General features: G+C 39.8%; 3 protein-coding genes across 5 annotated transcripts; 1 reads left to right on the top strand and 2 right to left on the bottom strand.

The window, feature by feature from the left end:
- The first annotated feature begins 1661 nt into the window (after positions 1-1661).
- On the top strand, positions 1662-11137 carry LOC135645324 (uncharacterized). 2 transcript variants are annotated; one of them, XM_065163613.1, is made up of 12 exons: positions 1662-1987; positions 3580-3701; positions 4149-4593; positions 4819-4925; positions 5002-5812; positions 7582-8037; positions 8439-8621; positions 8778-9005; positions 9549-9779; positions 9872-9953; positions 10093-10279; positions 10390-11137. In XM_065163613.1, the coding sequence occupies exons 1-12, from the start codon at positions 1784-1786 to the stop codon at positions 10859-10861; spliced, it is 3528 nt and encodes a 1175-aa protein (XP_065019685.1). In that variant the 5' UTR covers positions 1662-1783; the 3' UTR covers positions 10862-11137. The 2 variants fall into 2 exon arrangements, with proteins under 2 accessions (XP_065019685.1, XP_065019684.1); XM_065163612.1 differs by having other exon boundaries at positions 10090-10279.
- A 231-nt stretch (positions 11138-11368) lies between these two features.
- LOC103995951 (protein PHOTOSYSTEM I ASSEMBLY 2, chloroplastic) lies at positions 11369-12653 on the bottom strand. Of its 2 annotated transcripts, none has more exons than XM_009416717.3 (4): positions 12417-12629; positions 12051-12110; positions 11729-11775; positions 11369-11650 (listed from the first exon to the last, which is right to left on the bottom strand). In XM_009416717.3, the coding sequence occupies exons 1-4, from the start codon at positions 12537-12539 to the stop codon at positions 11563-11565; spliced, it is 318 nt and encodes a 105-aa protein (XP_009414992.2). In that variant the 5' UTR covers positions 12540-12629; the 3' UTR covers positions 11369-11562. The 2 variants fall into 2 exon arrangements, with proteins under 2 accessions (XP_009414992.2, XP_065019686.1); XM_065163614.1 differs by having other exon boundaries at positions 11489-11650; positions 11990-12110; positions 12417-12653.
- A 1698-nt stretch (positions 12654-14351) lies between these two features.
- On the bottom strand, positions 14352-16971 carry LOC135645281 (serine/threonine-protein kinase-like protein CCR4). Its single transcript, XM_065163522.1, has one exon. It carries the CDS (start codon positions 16829-16831, stop codon positions 14480-14482), a length of 2352 nt encoding a protein of 783 aa, XP_065019594.1. The 5' UTR covers positions 16832-16971; the 3' UTR covers positions 14352-14479.
- Positions 16972-20754: the final 3783 nt, after the last annotated feature.

Here is a 20754-nt window from a genome sequence, read left to right as displayed (position 1 = left end):
TATTTTGGTACTATTATAAACAAAATATTGTATAAAAAAAAAAACTGTGATTGATAAGAGGGGAGATTTTAAAGGGATAAAATAAATAACAAATAAAATAATATTTTCATCTCTTTCATATTTAAATAAATATATTTGAAAAATTCAATTTTTTTATAACAAATAAAAATTAAGGGCATATTTAGTGAACCGAACTAGCCGAAGAATTTAATTCATGATTTTTTTTTAATTCGATCGATCGATCCAACTCGAGATTTATAACTATCGACGAGATTCATACGATTAAACTCAGCCTATTGAGTTTACTATCAAAATTGATATTAATAGAATCAAACACTTCCAGTGTTAAAATTAAAAGAAAAACCCTTCATTACAGCAAACAAAATGAGCTTAGAACACAAAGGTCATCTGATCATAACCTAATTAAAACAATAATCTTATTTGAAGAATGTTAAACATCTCCTGAACCTAAGCTAATCCTCCTCATCTACTCTCAATAATTTAGCATGAACCACTCTATTTCACAAGTTAAATAGGTTTGTTATCATTAGAAATCATGATCATATATGTTTTATATCTGGATGCATGCTTACATGTAAGGCCTTAATCATTCCACAGAGGAAGGCATTCAAAGAATCCAAGTGGAATCATCATACTCAGATACTTTAATACATTTGATAAACCAAGGAAGAATTCCATCTTGGTAAATATTAAATGTAATTAGACACATCAATCATATTTACAGAAGAATATGGTATATTTTTAATTATTATTTTTTAGTGTCACTTGCATGACTTTTACACTATTTGGAATTGAGATGATCTTAATATGCTCTCACTTCTCAATAGAAATTATCATGATTTATAGTAGAAATCAGAGTCAATTATAATAAAATTATATTTCTTATCACATATTTACAGTTATTTTCTGTAATTTCATTAATATGTATTATGTTAAGTAAGCATTAAGTTAATTTAAGTCAATTTCTGCCATTTATGGGTTTTTGTTTTTTACCAAACTGACCCTCAGGTCTCAGCCCCCTTACGCCTTCTGCGGAGGAGTGTTTTGGTAATTTGAGCGAGGCGTCCGCCATCTGCCAACCGGCGTGCATTAACTCGTATCGTCTCCTTCGGATGCCACGTCAACCGTCCGACCCCCGGGCAAACGAACCGGACGGAAGTAGCGATTTTACCTTCCTGCCCCTGCAAACCGCCGTTTGCTCCCGTCACGCACATTTAAGAGTCTTTTTATTGTATTCTCAGAAAACAGTACCAAATTATTATTTACCATTGGATGATTGGTGTCAGTAATACACAGCAATGCATTTATGGTAATTAAATATCAATCCATCTTCTTAATTGCTCACCAAAGAATTGGGGTGGTAGGTGTGCTGCCGAGGGCTTTTTCGTCCATGCGCCCGCGAACGGGCGTCGGTTGAGCCTTGAAAGCCAGCCGTTGCCTAACGGCGCCGTTAAGAAAAAGCCGCTGAGATCAAGTAACGGACCGAAACCATTTTCGACCCGCGTTACCGACGCATCTGTCTGATGCTTCCATGTGGGGTCCAGCTTCCCGTGATAGACTGAAGGGTATGCAATCGAGTGCAGGAAATAAATATTACGCAGCGACCGCTTTATAAAGTGACCCGAGATCGAAGAAAGAGGCGAACTCGACCTTTTTGGTTGATCGTGATCGGTTCCTTGCGATTCTTGCTGTTGTTCGACCGGGGAGCCTTTGTTTGGTCGATCACCAGGCGGACGATCTGTGGAGCGACCCTGGTCGGCCGATGGATTCCCGGGGGACGGTGGAGTCGCCGGAGGCCGCGAGGCCCGCGGCGGTGGCGCTCGACTTCACCGACGCGGAGGTGGCGTCATCCCGCGCGAGGATCCCCAGGAGGATACGGCGGAGGCTCCTGGAGGGCAAGAGCAGCGGCCCCTCCAGCGTGGAGGAGATCGAGGCCAAACTCAGAGATGCCGACCTCAGGAGACAGGTAGTCTCTTGGGGGAAGTTGGAGCCTCTGGTCCTCTTTTGGCGATTCTGATCACGTTTTTGCGTCGAATTTTAGCTTATTGTAGAAAGTTTGAAGTTTTCATTTTCTCTCCGAGGTGGGAGGTCTTTGTCTCTTGAAATTTGGTTTTGTGTCGAGGTTTAACTCGGACAAGATGATCTCAGAAGGTAGGTATCTGCATCTTGACGTCATCATTACAGAAAAGATTGAATCTCTTCTTGAGTGTTTTCTTGGGTTTCACTTTTTTCGCCTTTTCTTTTCTGGTGAGTTCGGTTGCAGGTTTTTGGTGTTGGGTTACTTTAGGGGTCTTTTCCTTGTGGGGGTTTTGATTGTAGGTACGTTGTTCATTGGTTTTTCTCCTAGCTTGTTTAAGTTGAGCCTTTTCTTTTCTTTTCTTTTCTTTTATTTGATAGTTTCTCGGTTTCTTGATTCAGTTCGTTTCTTGGTGTATAATTTTGATTCTTTTTCAATGTTGGCTGTGTTTTCATTTTCGTATTTGGCAACTTTTTTACTGTCATGTGTTCTCAAAATTTTGCGATTCTTATGGAGCTCCTTCATTTGTGTTTTGGATCTTCGTTTAAATCGGACCCTACTTCTCATGTTTTTACTGATAGCTTTGTGCGTGTTTTCTCCAAATGTGTTATGTGTTTCCATTTGGTTTATATTTGTTTGCCCACATCTTTAATATTCGCTTCATCTGCTTTTGTGGGTTTGAATAACTCCAAATGCTTCTTCACGATCACTGTTTTTCTTCCTACAAAAAAGGGTTCTCTTCTGTTGTTATATTGTTTATAAAAATTGTTGTGTCAAGATTAATTTCGTTTAACCTTCTTTTGTGTGGCTTGTTGCCGCTTTGTCCGAGGACTTCACCTTTGTTCCGCGTGATGGTCTCTATCATCACATACACAATTTTGCTTATAGTTAATACTTTGGGAACTGTGTTGCTGGTGTAACTCCTTCCAAAATTTGAATTTATGGTACTTTGAGTCACTTATATATAACCTTTTTTTGTTTCATTTTCACAAAATTGTAAGCATCTTTTATACCTTTTTTCGATTTTATTCATTGGATTTCCTTTTGATGAATTATTGACTTTCTTTCCCTTTCGTCCGTGTTCACAGATTTGCCTGATAACCTCTTTTGCTTCCCACTTTTTTTGTGGTTCTATATCTTCATGTATTTGTTTATGATGTATGGTTAGTCTCTTCTTTTAGTTTACGCTTCCAGAGAAACAAACGGTCACTTTGGTATTTTCAGTCATTCTCTAATTATAAGCCATTCAATGGCACAACTTATTACTGTTAGACCAAATTGCCATTTTTATTAAGATAGATTCTAAATAGTGGTTTTATTGTTGGTTTCTGTTGGATGCCATCTTTCTAGCTTTTGCTATTGAATCCATATGCGTTTACCTTTTCATATGGAGGGTCTCTTCTCTTTTAGGCTTGATATTTGATTTCACCTCTTTGCTTTCACATCACCGAATAATTTTCCTTTTTAGGAAGATGTAGATTTCGATTGGGGGTTCTTAGTTCTCATGGTTGTTAATTTTGAAATAAAACCTTTTGGTGCAGCAATTTCATGAATGGTTATCGAGCAAGGCAAGACCAAAACCAAGAAGCCCCTCATGGTCATCAGGAGAGGATGATCCTGGTCAAAGGCTTGAAGCAAAACTTTTTGCAGCCGAACAAAAGAGGTAATTTTCCCAGTAGTCTCAACTTTGTTTATTATTATGGGTTTCTCCATCATGTGTAATATTTCTTCACCGTGCAGTTTTTCTGTAACAGTTCACTCGGCTTTTAGCTTTGAGGAATGTCTAATGTTCTATTTCCAGTATCTGAAACCATTCTCTTTTTAGTTTCAGTTATTATTATTATTATTATTATTATTATTATTATTATTACTATTATTATTATTATTATTACTATTATTTGTTCCATATGGCTTAAAGTTGTTTTTGACTATATTGGCATGCTCCCACTGACAATATGATAACCTAGCTTATTCATTTTGGTATGTCTTGAAAGGCCATTTTATGCATGCAACACTGTGGTAAGCTTCAGTTAGTCTGATCGCTTGGCTATTTCAGTTGGATATATTGCATAATTTTGTTATCAAAAGTGTTCTCCCCTTGAATGAATAGGTTGAGCCTTTTGACAAAGTCACAGATGCGGTTGGCTAGGTTGGGTGAGTTACGACAAGCTGCTAAAAGTGGGGTAAGAATGCGTTTTGAGAGGGAACGTGAAGAACTGGGCACAAGAGTTGAATCTCGTGTACAACAGGCCGAGGCAAACCGCATGCGCCTTATTAAGGCTCATCTTCAGAGAAGGGCTGCCATTCAGGAGAGAACTACAAGATCTTTGTTGCAACGGATTATCCGAGAAAACAAGTATAAAGAATGTGCACTTTCTGCAATCTTCCAGAAGCGTGCTGCTGCTGAGAAAAAAAGGATGGGTTTGTTAGAAGCAGAAAAGAAAAGAGCACATGCTAGAGTAGTGCAGGCACGGAGGATAGCCAAAACTGTGTACCATCGAAGAGAAACTGAAAGGAGAAGAATGAAAGAGCAGTTAGAAAGTCGGCTTCAAAAGGTATGTGCTTGCTGTTCTAGGTTCTGTTTGATAAATATTATGGTCTTATATTCTACCTTAAATACATGTTGCTTTGGTGAAATACTTACTATCTATTGGCAGAGATTATACCAAGACACCATTTTAGATCATATAGTAGGCTCTCCTGACAGGCAGTTATGTAGTGTCTGCCAGTGTTAAATGGTTTGGTTGCTTGAGACTTTGACAAACTGCTCTGATGTTCAGGCAAAGCGACAAAGGGCAGAGTATCTGAAACAAAGAGGTAGCCCACGTAGTACTGCACGACTCAATTTAATCAGGCATGGAGATTTTCTTTCAAGAAAATTAGCAAGGTGATTTTTGTGCATTAGTTGATAACGTCCTAATTCTTTTTAACTTTAAATTTCTCATAGTTAATTGGATGTTTAGGTGCTGGAGGCGGTTTGTGAGATTGAGGAGGACTACTTTTGCTTTGGCTAAAGCTTTTCAGGTTTTGGAATTAAATGAGGAGTCTATTAAAAGTATGCCATTCGAACAGGTTGCTCTCCTGATTGAATCAACCACATCACTTAAGACAACGAAAGCCTTGCTGGAACGGCTGGAGAGCCGTTTTTCACTTCTACTATCATCTGGACCATCAGGTGTGGAGAATATTGATCATCTGCTTAAGCATCTGGCTTCTCCAAATAGAAAAGTTCCAACTAACAGAACACCAGGAGAGAGAGGTGGAACAAAAAGAGGGGCCGTCAGAGAATCTAGGAGTGTTGAAACAACAATGTCTAGGTACCCAGTTAGAGTAGTTCTCTGTGCTTACATGATATTAGGCCATCCAAATGCTGTTTTCAGTGGTCAAGGGGAGCGTGAGACTGCCTTGAGAGAGTCCGCTATAAGCTTTCTTCAGGAGTTTGAGTTGTTAATCAAGGTGATATTAGGTGGTCCTAAAAGTGCTTGCTTATCAAGTCAATCATTTTCAGATGTGTCTTTGGATCTTCATAAAGAGTCATCTAATAGTTTGCCTCGGGAGCAAAGTTTCAGATGCCAGCTGAGAACATTTGACTCAGCATGGCGTTCTTACCTGTACAGGTTTGTGGTATGGAAAGTGAAAGATGCTAGATCTCTGGAGGAAGATCTTGTGAGAGCTGCTTGCCAGTTAGAATTGTCAATGTTGCAGACATGCAAGATGACTGCAGAAGGACAGCCATTAGATCTTAGTCATGATATGAGGGCTATACAAAAGCAGGTGTGTTTGATCTAAATACTGCTACATGGTTTTGGACACCGTAATTTACTTGGAACTTGCATGAGACAGCATTCAGTGTTTCTGAATACCAAAACAGGTTTTTTTGTCTGAGTTTTTTTAGACTTACTACTTTGCTAAACAGATAGGCTTGCATGTCACATATATGACCAATGTTTCCAAATCATGTGAATACAAAGTGCTTCTATATCTGAATAAATTGCTACTTTTCCCTTGAATGCCCTCTACCTATATGTGGAGTTAACATATTTATGTATGAGCAACTGGTGACCTTGTCAGAGCTATCTAGTGTTCGACTGTCTTGGTCATGGTACAAGTTCTGAATGTAGTAGTTGTAGCTGAGGTTTCAGGAAAGGACCTTCAGAAGGTTATCCAGAAACGACTCTTGAAAATTTTATCATCTTAGGCGACATGTAGAAGACACCCAAATTTGAGGAAAGGATTTTCAAAAGGTTATATAGAAATGACTGTTGAATATTTTGTCATCTTAGGCCACATGTAGAAGTTACCTAAATTTGAGGGGTCGTTTTGGCAAAACAATCAACAGCACGTCTCCTATTGGGATGGGGAACTTGGTCTCGAGGCTAAACAAATCTTTTGAATGGTTTTGCATATAGTTATTGGATTGATGACTATCTAGAAACATATTTTTCTCTTAGAGCAGACAGCCTGGTTATGATAATAGTTTTTTTTTTTTTTGTCTTTGTTCATTGGCTGTTCAATGTGGTATTTAAATTAATATGAGCTGGTTGTGACTTGTGATGGTGTCCTAAGTTAATATTTCATTTTTACCATTACTATCTGAATTACAATTTGGATGGCAAAATTACAGATTTTTTTAACGACTCTTTATCTACTCCTTTCTGATGATACTCATGGTGACAAGGTTGACTAGTGTGGAGCTTTTATCATTATTATTTCCTTGCAGTCATCATCATGTATGAGAGGCAGGGGGACAAATGACAATGACAGAGGGTGAGAGAGACCGGATGGAGGAGAGTAAAGCAAGTATGGTGTCAATAAATGGATTCAAGCAGATGAGGGGGCAAAGAAAAGGATTAGGATGTAAAGGAAGTATTGAATAGGACAGGGAAATAGGTCGGATGTGTTGCTTTTGAGAGAGCTGGAGTGTATTTAGAGTAAGGATTGTGTTCTTATAGGAATTGACTGCAAATCCAAGGGCATATTTTAACTTTTTAGTTCATGTGGTAACGGTTGAGTCAACATTGTGAAATCTTACTAGACTATCACGTTATATTTTCAGCAATGACAGATATTCTCTGTCATTACAGGTGAGAGAGACCGGATGGAGGAGAGTAAAGCAAATATGGTGTCAATAAATGGATTCAAGCAGATGAGGGGGCAAAGAAAAGGATTAGGATGTAAAGGAAGTATTGAATAGGACAGGGAAATAGGTCGGATGTGTTGCTTTTGAGAGAGCTGGTGGGTATTTAGAGTAAGGATTGTGTTCTTATAGGAATTGACTGCAAATCCAAGGGCATATTTTAACTTTTTAGTTCATGTGGTAACGGTTGAGTCAACATTGTGAAATCTTACTAGACCATCACGTTATATTTTCAGCAATGATCAGATATTCTCTGTCATTACAGGTGTTTCCTCATTAATTTTTTGTTTTTCCAGACACCTTGAACTTATAAGATCTTTTGAATACTTGGTTCGTCGGATATTTACCAGAAATTATTTATTTATCTTTGCATTTATTATCCAATGTATGGTTTTGGCAATTTTAGGTTATTGAAGACCAGAAACTTCTAAGGGAGAAAGTACGACACCTGAGTGGCAATGCTGGTATTGAAAGAATGGAAAGTGCTTTATCAGATACAAGGTTCAAATTCTTTGAAGCAAAAGAGAATGGAAGCCCTTTAGCAACCCCTCTTGCTCATATTTCATCAACTTCAGCATCTAAGTCTCTGGGGAAACAATTGGTTTCCATGTCTCATGAGCACAATGTTGAGATTAAAGGGAGATCAAATCGTGTGGTTCGTTCTCTGTTTGGAATTTCATCTTCCATGCAGCCCCGGGTTGGTACAGAAGTTCAAAATGTAGATGTTCAATCCAGTTGCACAGTGGGAACACAGTCGTCACCCACGGAGAATGAACTCCTTGTGAATGAAATAATGCATTGGGGCCATGGATCATTTTCTAGTAATCCTGACACTATCAAATCTGAAGAGATTGGTATCAAGGTAATTGTAATCTTCCTCCAAAATTTGACATTTAAAAGATTTGAGTTTTATCTACGAGCCATCTCATAACACATGAAAGTGACTAGTTTGTGTTTTATGTAAGCCATCTCATAACATACGACAATATTTGTAAAAATATTTTTGATATACTTATATAGAGATTTAACTTCTGAACTATTAAGTTCTTTGAGAATGATCAGTGGTGCACTGTGGGCTTTGTTTCACATAATGTGGCACTCATTTGGTTTTTCTTTTTTCTCTTATTTCTTTCCAATATATTGGTTCATGTCATTAAATCTATTGCAGATAGTTGTTCTACTGTCCTCTGAGGTTGATCTCCGATGTATTATATTTTGTTGGGCCATTAATTGATTCTGTTTCATGGCTTTTCATTCTTACAGATTAAAGAGACAATGGAGAAAGCATTTTGGGATGGAATATTGGATTCTTTGAAGACAGGCAGACCTGACTATGGTAGAATACTAGGCCTTGTGAAGGAGGTACGAGATGAGTTATGTGATTTGGCTCCACAGAGTTGGAAGCAAGATATTCTCAATAGTATTGACCTTGACATTCTATCTCAGGTATATCCTCAATCAATTAGATGTTAAACTAAATGTGTTGGTACTTGTTTTCATTTATACCCTCTTTTAACATGTCACACTTATTGGTCCACTACGATATTTGATCCTTGTATTGATGTCCAACTTCAAGCTCACAATTTTCTTATTTGGTCAAAGGTCCTTGACTCAGGCTCTCAGGATATAGATTATTTTGGAAACATTCTAGAGAATGTGCTGGTCATGCTGCAGAAACTCTCTTCTCCTGCAAATGAAGATGACATGAGAAAAGCCCACCAGAAGATGTTGAATAGTTTGACAGATATTGCTCGATCCAGTGACAAACAGAGTAACTCTTTTGTTGTTGCCTCGATCAAGGGTCTGCGTTTTGTTTTGGAACAAATACAGGTTAGATTCTTGGATCATTCAGCGAAGTACTTTAGTGGTTACCAACTACTATATTCTCAATGAAAAAAATATTTTTATATTTTATCAATTTAATTGATTGTATCATCCTTGAACTTTTCTAGATGCATTAGTCTCTTCAGATTTGTCAATTTCTTTAAACATAATATTTACATGACATTTGAATCTCCTACTGTCAACGCTAATGAATATTTATTTTGAATGGAGTCAAAAAACCTTCTTATCTTCGTTAGAGAGGATTCTGAGAATATGGACTGGTATCCTGTTCTGAATAATTTCAACACACACACACACACGTATAGATATAATTTCAACATAATATACCTAATGCTCTTTGGGGTTTTTATATTTTGTTAGACAGGAAACCTTATCTTTGATGTCTGATGAACTTCTAGACTTTATGCAACAAAGACATGAACCGATGCTTTATGATAGTGCTCACTGGAAAGCCTGGTTTTTGGAATTTGTGCACTTATAAATGTTGTCATACTTTTCAAAAAATTGAATTAAGTGTTCTTTTGACAGACACTGAAAAAGGAAGTCAGTGTAGCCCGTATAAAGTTGATGGAACCACTCATCAAGGGATCTGCAGGGTTGGAGTATTTGCAGAAGGCATTCACTGACAGCTATGGATCTCCTCTTGAAGCTGCTAATTCTCTTCCAGCAACTCTTCGTTGGTTATCCCCATTAAGCAATAGTTTGGAAGAGGAATGGAATGAGCATATTGATCTCTGTTCTATTTTCTTGGCAAATCATGTGAGCTCTTTTATCTCTATAAAATTGGCCTTTGCTCATATCGTGTTACCATAAATGTTCTACTAAAGTGTAGCTGGACATACTTAATCCAGGGTCTTCCTGTCACTGCTGTTCGAACAGGTGGTGGCCTTTCAGCATCATCAAAACAGCATGATGGTCTTTTTAATGCTTCAGGTAGATTTTTTTAATAAATGAGACTTACAATATTTCTGACAAAGTAGTTGTGGGTCTAGTTCAGTAGTGATGTACATCTGCACTATGTTTGGTCACAATTTTAAACAGCACAATCGGCATTGATCTTTCTTCTTAGCAGGTGTTGATGAACTACCAGAGTGCAATGGAGAAATGGTGGACAAGTTGGTAAGGATTGGTTTGCTAAAACTTGCAAGCGCGATAGAGGGATTGACAATTGAGACCATCCCCGAAACTCTTAAACTTAATGTTTTGAGATTAAGAACTGTTCAGAGTCAATTCCAGCAGATAATTGTCATCGCAACAAGGTGCGGTTTTGCTGCTTATTCCTTGAAGTTTTGCTTTGTATTAGTAAATAAAATGGTCTGAAGTTAGAAATTTTCCTTCTGTTATTTATCGCACTGATCATCGTATGCAGCATTTTGGTCCTTCGACAAGTTCTCCTCAGTGAGAAATCTGTTGCGTCTTCGGAGTTGGAAGCTGTAATATTAAAAACTGTTAAAGGGCTCTCAGAGCTCTTGAAAAGTTCACCTGATGTGGGTGTCGAAGATATTATTGAGGTGGTGGTGAGATCATCAAGCTCATACTCAAATACCTCTTCGGAAACAAAGCTCCAGAGCAGAAAGGAGATGATGGCAGGAATGCTTACAAAAAGTTTGCAAAACGATAATGCTGTCTTCGCAAAGGTTTCACGGTCGATCTATTTGGCAGCACGAGGAGTCGTACTTGGTGGGAGCGGGGCCCGGGGGAGGAAACTGGCAGATGCAGCGCTCAAGCGAGTCGGTGCCACGATGCTCTCTGACCAAGTGGTTAATGTGGGCAACGTGCTTATTATGATGGCGATCGTCACTGGCCGTGTTCATGACCCATGGTATAGGGTCCTGGTATGAAGATTTAGTGGACTAGTCAGTGTCTTGTATCTAAGGAAATAGAATAAAGACTTCTAATCTGGATTTGTGGGAAAGACCTGCAAATTATGATGTTCATAATTCATCTAGTGTAGGACTTGAGTTTCAAAATTGTTGCCAATGGTTCCTTACCCATCTTCTTTGGGCTTTTGGTGACTCGAACATCGCAAAATGTGGTGAGGAAGAATCTCCGTATTTTGATGTACATAACCATGGAAAAATGTGGTGTATATCTATGTGAATTTGTCACTTATTTCACTTCTTCCTCTTTACAGGTTTGTGTATGCCAATAGTGATACTCTCTCCCTCTAGTCAGCCTGTCATTACACTATATTGAAGGTCTCTTGCAACACTAGGAGACTGGCTATCTCCAGGAAAGACAGCAAAAAGATTTGGAGGCAGGTTTGTGTATGCCAATGGTGATTCTCTCTCTTAGTCATCATGTATCATTACACTATTTTTAGCAATTATATGAACCTGAAGATCTAGTTGAGAAGTGAATTTGAAGTCCTTCCACATTCTGAGGCTATCTATTATACACATTTGGAGGTTTCCATGGTGTTGTTGGATGCAACCCATCACATAGACTCAGGACATGTACTTGGAAGATACAATGTGGAGGCAAAAGAAGAGGTTTTGGATGCTCGAACACATTGAGGGCAGAGAGAGAAGCAGTTGTCTCTTTATCTTTCTCCTCTTTGTTCTGGTGTGAGTCCTCCTTTGCCGCAGCTGGGGCAGCTCTTGAGACCAAATCCTTGGCAGTCAAAGCACCTGAGACATTTGAAGTCAGGTGAAGCAGTAGGCCATGATTAAATGGTGATCCAAAAATGAATCGAGTCATTTACTTACTTCCATCTCTCGAAGATGTTCCCATTCTTCTTGTTCTTTCCTGTTCCCTGCAGTCAATATGGCACTTGATGAGTTCAGATTTTTTTTTTCCTCTACAGATCCTTCACGTCTTGTTTCTGCCTTTCTGTCTACCTTAAACCATGCTGAAGAAAGAAAACTTGAAAGCATTTAATTTTGGTCTGGAAACACAAAAGCTGCATGAATGATTGCATCATGAGAGATAAACAGCATGGCTAGTGAGGCAGATTATACTTTTCCTACCATGAAACATGCTGTGTGTTCTCTTTCTACACTTTAAACAGGTTAGTGATTGCAATCTGACCTTACACCCAGGGCATTCAATTGCACCTTTTCCACCGCATTTTTGACATCCTTTCGATACCTAAAAGAAATCAGTTTATCCAATTGATATTACATAAAAAAAAGATTTATTTGTTTTTAGTTTGTAGAAAATAATCCTATGTTCTGCATCATAGGCCACAAATTCTAAAAAAAAAAAAAAAGTTCTAAACCATGAGCATGAGTTCTATTTTCTTGTTCGCACAGATTCTTCATGCACAAGGTTGAACTTGTTTACAGATTTTGACATCATTCAGTACTAATCAGAGTGATTTTTTTTTCTTCTTTGAAATGAAGATAAAATTAAATACATACTTTTTGCTCTTTGAGAAAAAGGAAGCATACATACAGGTTTGACAGACACAGCCCCAGATTTTGATGCAGAGAGTCCACTCCTCTTTGCCCTTGTTTGCCATGGGTGAGGAGATGGTTGTGGATAACTTCTCGGGGAGGGTACTGTGGCTATCTCCATGACTTATTCTGTCTGCCTCCCAACTTTTTTTGCTGTCTTTCCTATTTCTACAATTGATTAGGGAGTATGATATGTATTCATCAACAGCAGGAGCCACAAGTTTTGGCCACTGGTCTTCCCCTTCTTATCTTCCTTCAGATACTTTTTATCCACACACACACACAGCTTGGATGTGGTGCACATTCCACTCATATGACTTCCAACAGTTCAAGGAAGAGACTGTGATGTAAGCTTGTTGCTTTTACTTGACCATTCTAACATTCAATTGAGCATACACTTGAATTATGTTTACATGACTCAATTGCACACCTTGAATTACTCTGCCTATACTATTAATGTAGTATTTCTGAAGCCAACATGGTAAGAATCAATTCAGTTCATCAATGTCATATCATTGTTCTTGTCAGGGATGACATTAAGATATTCTTTAAACAATTCAACAAAGCTAACTACAATAACAATAAATAAATAAATATAATGCACTTGTAACAAGTCAAAAACCTAGTAGAAAGTCTAAAGACCTAACATAAGAAGATAAACAGGTGTGGTTGGTGTTGGCCAAGAAGGATTCTTTATTTTTCTTTCCCTCTCTTGTTCACTCCCATTCAAACTCAATAATTCTCTTCCAAAAACTACTAATCATCTGACATACTTCTAAAATACATGGATTAAAGTACCTTAAGAGCACACAAACCAAACCATATCATGATCATGATCATGATCAGATCTTAAAGGAACTCATTGGCAGAATGAGATTGCTGTACTTCAAGTGTACCACCATCTTCTTCTTCTTCACTGTAGGTTCTAGAGAACTGTACTACACTTCTCCCACCTGCTGCTGGTGCTTAATTACATGTTTAGGTGTGATGGAAGTTGTCCTTTGACATTCCATGCATTCACAAACTCTAACTTTGATTTGTACACACCATGCATCAATTTTTCTTTCCTTGCTGTGCCAGGTCTCTTCACAGATTGGAAAGGAAGAGGAAATGTCTGAAACCCTTGACATGGATGATGGAAGGCATTATATAATTGTGGATGGATGCCACAATAATTAGTATAATGGAAGGAAGAGAGTTTCTTTAGAATATATACAATTAATCAAAACAATAATTTTAAAAACTCATAAGAGCAGGCAGGTCATAATACATCCTTTATGCTTATTAGTATAAGCTAACAGAAGTTAATATTATAATTTTGTATTTTGTTTTTGTTTTATTTACAATGACATTTTTTGATTTTTTGACATTAGGATGATAAATAATCATGGTTTAGGAGGTAACACCTCACTCTCATGTGGTGCAATCCAAATCAAGAGCTTATTTAATAGTTTTGGTAATTAGGTGAAGTATTTTACTCCTTGAAGAAGAAGAAGAAGAAGAAGAATATGACACAGAACACATGTATATTAATTATTATTGTATTCATGCACCAAATGATTGCAAAAAAGAATACATCATTGGAAACTCAACCTACTAAAAGATTGCAATTTGTCCTACATAAATTTGCAGCCCAACTTCACATCATCAACTTGGTCAAGACAGACAAAGAAGCTATTGTCTGACATGTGACTTCTACTGTCAATTATTTGTTTTGCACCACCTCTTCTCTTCTTCTTCCTCCTCCTTTCTGTTAGGCAGACACATTAATTACTTTGTGTCAATCTTTTATATAGTCTTCATTATTTCCAATGCAGGAAAGAATAAGAAGAAAAAGTTGGTACAACTCAACTAACCCAATGTCACATCCACACCATCTCCCACAAAAAAAAATAAAAATCAAAATAATTAAAGATCCAAATTGAGAAAAAAATTAATAATAATAATAATTATTATTATTATTCAACCAACTGTTCACATCCCTCAATTAATGAATAGTTGCATTACAAGAGAAAAGAAAATTATATTGAACCAATGGAGAACCCCACCCGGTTCAATTGATCAAATGGACCGGACCGTGGTGGACCGCGACAGAGACGCGCTCGGCGGCTCGCAAGCGTTCAGCGCGCGTTCGAGCCCGTCGACGACCTCCGTCATGGTCGGCCTCTCCCGCCCCTCCGGGCTCACGCAGTCGATTGCCAGGTAGCCGACGTAGGTGACCGCCTCGATCTCGCTCGGCTTCGGCGGTGGCAGCCTCGGGTCGAGTACCCGGTGGACGTCGTCGGCCGCGATGTGCGGCATGGCGAACTCCACCACGTTCCTCGGCGTGCCGCTGTCCTCGTTCTGGTGGATCACTCTGCAGCCCGTCAGCAGCTCCAGCAGCACGACTCCGAAGCTGTAGACGTCGCTCTTGGCGGTGAGGTGCTGCAGCCGGTAGTACTCGGGGTCCATGTAGCCGACCGTGCCAGCGGCCCGGTCCGGAGGGTGGTAGTCCGGTCTGAGCTCGTCTTCGACCGGGCTCATCAGGGAGAGGCCGAAGTCGGAGACCTTCGCCGTCCAGGTTTCGTCGAGCAGGATGTTGGAGGACTTGATGTCGCGGTGGATGATGGGCGGGACGGCGTAGGTGTGGAGGTACTCGAGGCCGCGTGCGGCGTCGAGGGCGACGCGGAGGCGCGCCCCCCACGACGCGAGGGTCGCACCCGGTAGCCGGTGGAGGTGGTCGTGGAGCGAGCCGTTGGCCATGAACTCGTACACGAGCACGCGCTCCGGCCCCTGGTTGCAGTAGCCCAGCAGGCGCACCAGGTTCTTGTGGTTCACGCGGGAGAGGAGGGCGAGCTCGGAGAGGAACGCCGACTCCTTGTCAGGGCGCTTGTTCTCGGCTGGGCCCGGGGCCGTGGTCGAAGACGACGCCGACGTCTCGGCCCGCTTGATGGCCACGACGCGGCCGTCGTCCAGGGTGGCGCGGTAGACCGACCCGAAGCTGCCGGAGCCGACCTTTTGGGACTCCGCGAAGTTGTCGGTCGCGGCGAGGAGGACCGACAACGGGAACTCCTCCACCATGGCGCTATGTCCTCTGCAAAACAACGAGCTAAATCGGCATTCGATAGGCGCGTGTAAGCCTCCCGAGCCGTGCGGCCTCGCGAGCGCGGACGGGAGGCCCGGAGCTAGCGGCCGCCTCGCCGCGCCGGAGTCATGTATGCGGCCGTTGCATCGAGCGAAGTAGAGCAAACAGAGGATCAATGTCACGAGCCCGATGGCGAACCCGACGGAGCCGATAACCACGAAAACCGTCTTCCTTCTACGAGGAGTCGCAGCTGCGTTTGGAGATGCCGGAGGAGGTGGAGGAGGAAGAGGTGCTCTCGGACTACTCGCTTCTCTCCCGAGCTCGCAGAGAGAGCAGACGACGCGGCCATTGGCGCACAACTGGCCGGAGCCTTCCAGGGGACCGCAGCGACAACTAGACGTCGGCATACAGGTGCCAGGCAACACGCCCTCGAAGACCACCGGTTTGTGGCAGAAGACGGCGCTTCCCCAACAGGCCAAGGAATAGTTGATCCTGAGAATTCCACAGATCGTACTGCCCTTCGCATGAATCGCCACGAACTCGGTGTTGGCGAGGCTGGACGGCAAACTGGAATTCTCTCCCCAGCACATTACTCCTCCATGGCTGCCGAGCGCGCACGTCTTGTTCTCCCCCAGTGCCAACGAGCTGATCCTGATTGGAATTACTCCCACCTCCGGCTTGCCCGCTCCCCAGCACACCAGCTTGCCGTCCCCGGTGACCGCGCAGGCGTGCCGGGTGCCAGCGGCGACAGTGGAATAAGTCCCTGGCGGCTCCTGGCCCACGACGCCGGTGTCATTTCCAAAGCATGCGATCTCCCGGCTCAACAGCAGCCCGCAAACGAAGTCGCCGCCGACGGCGATATCAGAGAAGTACACGCCCTCGGGAAAGGTGAACTGGTTCCAGCGCCAGCAAGTGGGACGGGGGAGGCTGCCGCCTCGGACGCCGCAAACATGCGTGTCTCCGGCGGAGAGATCGGCTAAGGGCGGCCCGCGGTAGACCCTCCTGTAGTCCGGCGGCCAGCCGTTGTAGGACTCCTGATACAAGTCCCACCAGACCATGGTGGAGACGTCCGTGGACAGGCTGAGCAAGCACAGGAATCCATCTCCACCAGCGATGGCAAAGGAGGAGATGGGACCCGACCTGTAAATACGTCGGTGCCCCGTTGGCAGGCTGGTGCAACTCAGGTCGTATCCTCTGTTGGCATTCGGTCGAACGACGGCGCAAACCACTACAACGTTCGAGATACGGGAGATTGCTACTGTTGACAGAGAAGCTGCAATGCTTGGAGAAGAGATGGCGACAAGAAGAAGCAGCAGGAGGAAGCGTAGGAAGAAGCTTGGAGGAAGCATTGGCAGAGAAAGGCGGTCAAGATGGTACAGTATCTCATCGTATCAGAGAGAGGTCGAAGAATAGATCGTGTGTTGGATTTCTTGGGGAAGAAGAGGATGGAGAAGGCAACGAACGCGGCTTTAGGCGTGTCAAAATGACTGTAGACAAAGTCCACTTCAAGCTTCGAGTAAGAGTCAATGTGGAATTACCCTTCCTAAGCTCCTTTCAACCACCATGTCTGACTGACTCTTTCCTTCCTTCTGGTTAGGTTTGGTGTCAACAAGAATCTTGAAATGATCTGACAACTCTCGCACAGAGACCAAGCTGGCATCTGCATGACACACAGAGAAGACCGGCATCGGCATCGCTATTTTCCTCAAATTTGTCTTCGTTTACAATGCTTTTGACCAGTTGAGACATTTGAAGGGTTGAAAATAAGAAGGCATGTTCTGAATGTTAGAATTTTAAAGAGTTATAATTAAATATGTTAAGTCATTATTTTGATTAGCCAAAATTAAAGTGATCCAATTAAAGTAAAGTTATTTGGCTAAGGGACATAATTGTTATGAAAATTAATTGTGTGGATACCATCATGTTCCTTACCTAATGACGAGATAAGTTAGGAATATGAAACTCTTGAAGCATAATTACAGATTCATCAATTATGAATACAATCATAATTGTAGATTCATCAGTTATGACTATAAATAAGATTATGGTCCCCGGTGGCAGTATCGAATGAAGTTTCTCTTCACCCGTCAAGGAGAAATCTAAAGTTCAAAAGGTACTCTGCAATTGGAAGACCAAATCACCGATCAATTCAGAAAATACTCTAATGGATTCATCAGGTACGCTTTCGTGTTAATATGTTTATCAATTATTGTAGGATTTCATGCATATTATAATGGATTAAATAAGTTTTATGGAAACATTCTTAATACATTATTTTGGATCTATTCGGTTTTGATTCTATAAAGTAATTGTTTGATCCATATTTGATATGTTAAAAAGAACCCCAACAAGTGGTATCAGAGCCATCCTACAATGATTGATGATCATTTAAGCTTGTTTTCTCATGAATTTTAATGATGTTTTCATCAATATTTTAAAGTAATTTGGTTCTATCATCGTTGGGAAAGATGATAGTTTTATGTAATCATGCTATTTTGAAGTGATTTGGTTCTATTATCGTTGGAAAAGATTATGGATTTATGTAATCATGCTACAGCATGCTTCACATTCAATTTAGTACCTTTTTCTGATGTAATATCAGTCTAATTTTGGATTATCTTTTCCACTTCGTGTCTTTTCCTATTCATCAATATGCAAAAATTCATTTTTGCACTATAAGGCATAAATTTCCCAAATTCTTTTTGGATTTTATCTAATTAATATGAATTTAATTAATTAGATATTGTTGTAATATTATGTTGGTTTAATAATATTGTTGCAATATTATGTTGGATTAAACATAATATTGGTTCTATAAAGTTGTTTGTTGACATAAATTGAATGATTTACATGCTTTAAATATTTTAGTCAACAAATTAAGATCAAGCCATTTTGACTAATATGGTCTAAATTCAATTAGTGATTGTTTAATATTAGATTGAGTAATTTAATATATGAAGTCGCCAAAGTGACCTCTCATATATAACATTTCTCATGAAAATATTAAATGTAGTGTGTATTTACATCCATGCAGTAATTATCCGGTCCAAAGGAAGGTTAATGACTGGCAGGATTTTATACATACCTGTAATGGTAAACACGTGACAATTATAAAGTTATACATGTAAATGATAAATCAATCCAAAGATGGGTTTCTCATTTGACATGTCTTATTATCAGTGTTTGATCATTACAACAAGACTACCATTAGCAATTAATATTGAAGTCCAAAGACAAGATATTAATGTTGCACTTGGTATCTTGAGATGGGTTAAATCATTATTTGAATTTACTTAAGTTTATGGTAATAAATATGAGCATAATTTCTGGTTATCTGTTGTTCTCTTATTTAGGTTCTCTTATAAAAATATCTGCTAACCTCAATTCAGTACTGGTTTTAAACGAAACCAACTTTAAGGGCAAGAAAAGAAAATACAAATATGGAAAGAATGAGGCTGATAAGGACCCAGTACAGAAGAAACAAAATAAGGATGATACTTGTTTCTTCTGCAAGAAATCTGGGCATTTAAAGAAGGACTATGCTAAATATCATGCTTGGCATACTAAAAAGGAAACATTCCTTACTTTGGTTTGTTCAGAAATCAATTTAACTTCAGTACCTAGAAACACTTGGTGGTTAGACTCCGGTGCAACAACTAACATCAGTGTATCAATGCAAGGTTGCCTAAGCTACCGAAGGCCTAATAATGCTGAGAGAAGCATTTATGTGGGGGACGGAAAATCGGTAGATGTGGAAGCTATAGGAATATTTAGATTGTTATTGTGTACCGGATAATATTTGGATTTAAAAGACACTTTTATTGTACCGTCATTTAGACGGAACTTAATTTCTGTTTCTTATTTGGACAAATCTGGTTATTCTTGTTCATTTGGAAACAATCAGTTTACTTTGTCTTTAAATTCAAATATGATTGGAAATGGTTCACTTATGACTTATGACAATCTATATTTACTTGATACTATAGCATCCTATCATGAAACCTTGAATGCGGAATTGCGAGGTACTAAATGTAAAATTGAAAATTCTGGTATATTATGGCATAAACGTTTGGGTCATATCTCTAGAAATAGAGTTGAAAGACTTGTGTTATATGGGATTCTTGATCCCATTGACTTATCAGGTCTAGATGTTTGTGTTGAATACATTAAAGGTAAACAAACCAAACCTAAGAGATCAGGTGCATATAGAGCTACGGACGTCTTAGAATTGATACATACAGATATTTGTGGATCATTTCCTACACCTTCATGGAATGGTCAATAATACTTCATATCATTCATAGACGATTACTTTAGATATGGATACATGAATCTAATACATGAAAAATCTCAATTAGTGCCCTAAAAGAAATTTGGAAACTTAAGAAATGCATAAGATTCCCTATGCATCAACTGTAGGAAGTCTAATATATGCACATATTTGTATGCATCCGAATATAGCGTACATTGTTGGAGTGTTAGGCAGATACTTAAGCAATCCTAGAATGGATCATTGGAAGGCAGCTAAAAGAGTCATGAGATATTTAAAGAGGACAAAACATCATATGCTCACATATAGGAGATCAGACCATTTGGAGATCATTGGGTATTCTGACTCCGATTTTGCTGGATGCCAAGACAGTAGGAAATCCACTTCAGGCTACATTTATATGTTGGCTGGTGGGGCGATTTCTTGGCGTAGTGCCAAGCAATCTCTTATTGCTTCTTCCACTATGGCAGCAGAATTTGTAGCATGTTTTGAGGCGTCTAATCATGGAATTTGGCTGAGGAATTTTGTCACAGGGGCTGCAAATAGTACAAGGGATTGAAAGACCACTAAAGATATACTGTGATAACAAATCAGTTGTTTTATACTCCAACAACAATAGGAGCTCGACTAAGTCAAAGCACATTGACATCAAGTTCCTAGTTGTGAAAGAAAGGGTACAAAGTAAACAAATTTCTATAGAACACTTGGGAACAAACTTTATGTTGGCAGATCCTCTCACAAAAGGTTTACCGCCCAAGGTCTTTCATGAGCATACTGCTCATATGGGTATATCAGAATTTGAGAAAACTTCAGTTTAGTGGGAGCCTGTCATATGTTTGTTATATGTTCTATGTCAGATTCTGTATTTGTACAGATATTTTCTGATCAGAAATAAAGCTTTAGTTTATTATACTTTGTACATTATGGCTATTAAAGTTATTAATGATCTCATAAAGATAAAGTTGGACCAGTTGAAAATTGATATGTACAGATCACATTCAT

Source organism: Musa acuminata, chromosome BXJ3-8 (assembly GCF_036884655.1).
Source record: "Musa acuminata AAA Group cultivar baxijiao chromosome BXJ3-8, Cavendish_Baxijiao_AAA, whole genome shotgun sequence".
Lineage (NCBI taxonomy): Eukaryota > Viridiplantae > Streptophyta > Magnoliopsida > Zingiberales > Musaceae > Musa > Musa acuminata.
The sequence above is the reverse complement of the archived record's forward strand: the minus strand, read 5'-3'. Positions and strand labels throughout refer to the sequence as shown.

What these genes read in the sequence shown, in the direction of transcription:
- LOC135645281 (XM_065163522.1), bottom strand. Translation starts at nt 16,831, where the DNA reads ATGCTTCCTCCAAGCTTCTTCCTACGCTTCCTCCTGCTGCTTCTTCTT.
- LOC103995951 (XM_009416717.3), bottom strand. Translation starts at nt 12,539, where the DNA reads ATGGAGATAGCCACAGTACCCTCCCCGAGAAGTTATCCACAACCATCT. An exon ending in TTGAATGCCCTGGGTGTAAG is followed by an intron (nt 11,776 to 12,050) that starts GTCAGATTGCAA and finishes TATTGACTGCAG; the next exon opens with GGAACAGGAAAGAACAAGAA. An exon ending in AACATCTTCGAGAGATGGAA is followed by an intron (nt 11,651 to 11,728) that starts GTAAGTAAATGA and finishes CAAATGTCTCAG; the next exon opens with GTGCTTTGACTGCCAAGGAT.
- LOC135645324 (XM_065163612.1), top strand. Translation starts at nt 1,784, where the DNA reads ATGGATTCCCGGGGGACGGTGGAGTCGCCGGAGGCCGCGAGGCCCGCG. An exon ending in ATGCCGACCTCAGGAGACAG is followed by an intron (nt 1,988 to 3,579) that starts GTAGTCTCTTGG and finishes CTTTTGGTGCAG; the next exon opens with CAATTTCATGAATGGTTATC. An exon ending in TTTGCAGCCGAACAAAAGAG is followed by an intron (nt 3,702 to 4,148) that starts GTAATTTTCCCA and finishes TTGAATGAATAG; the next exon opens with GTTGAGCCTTTTGACAAAGT.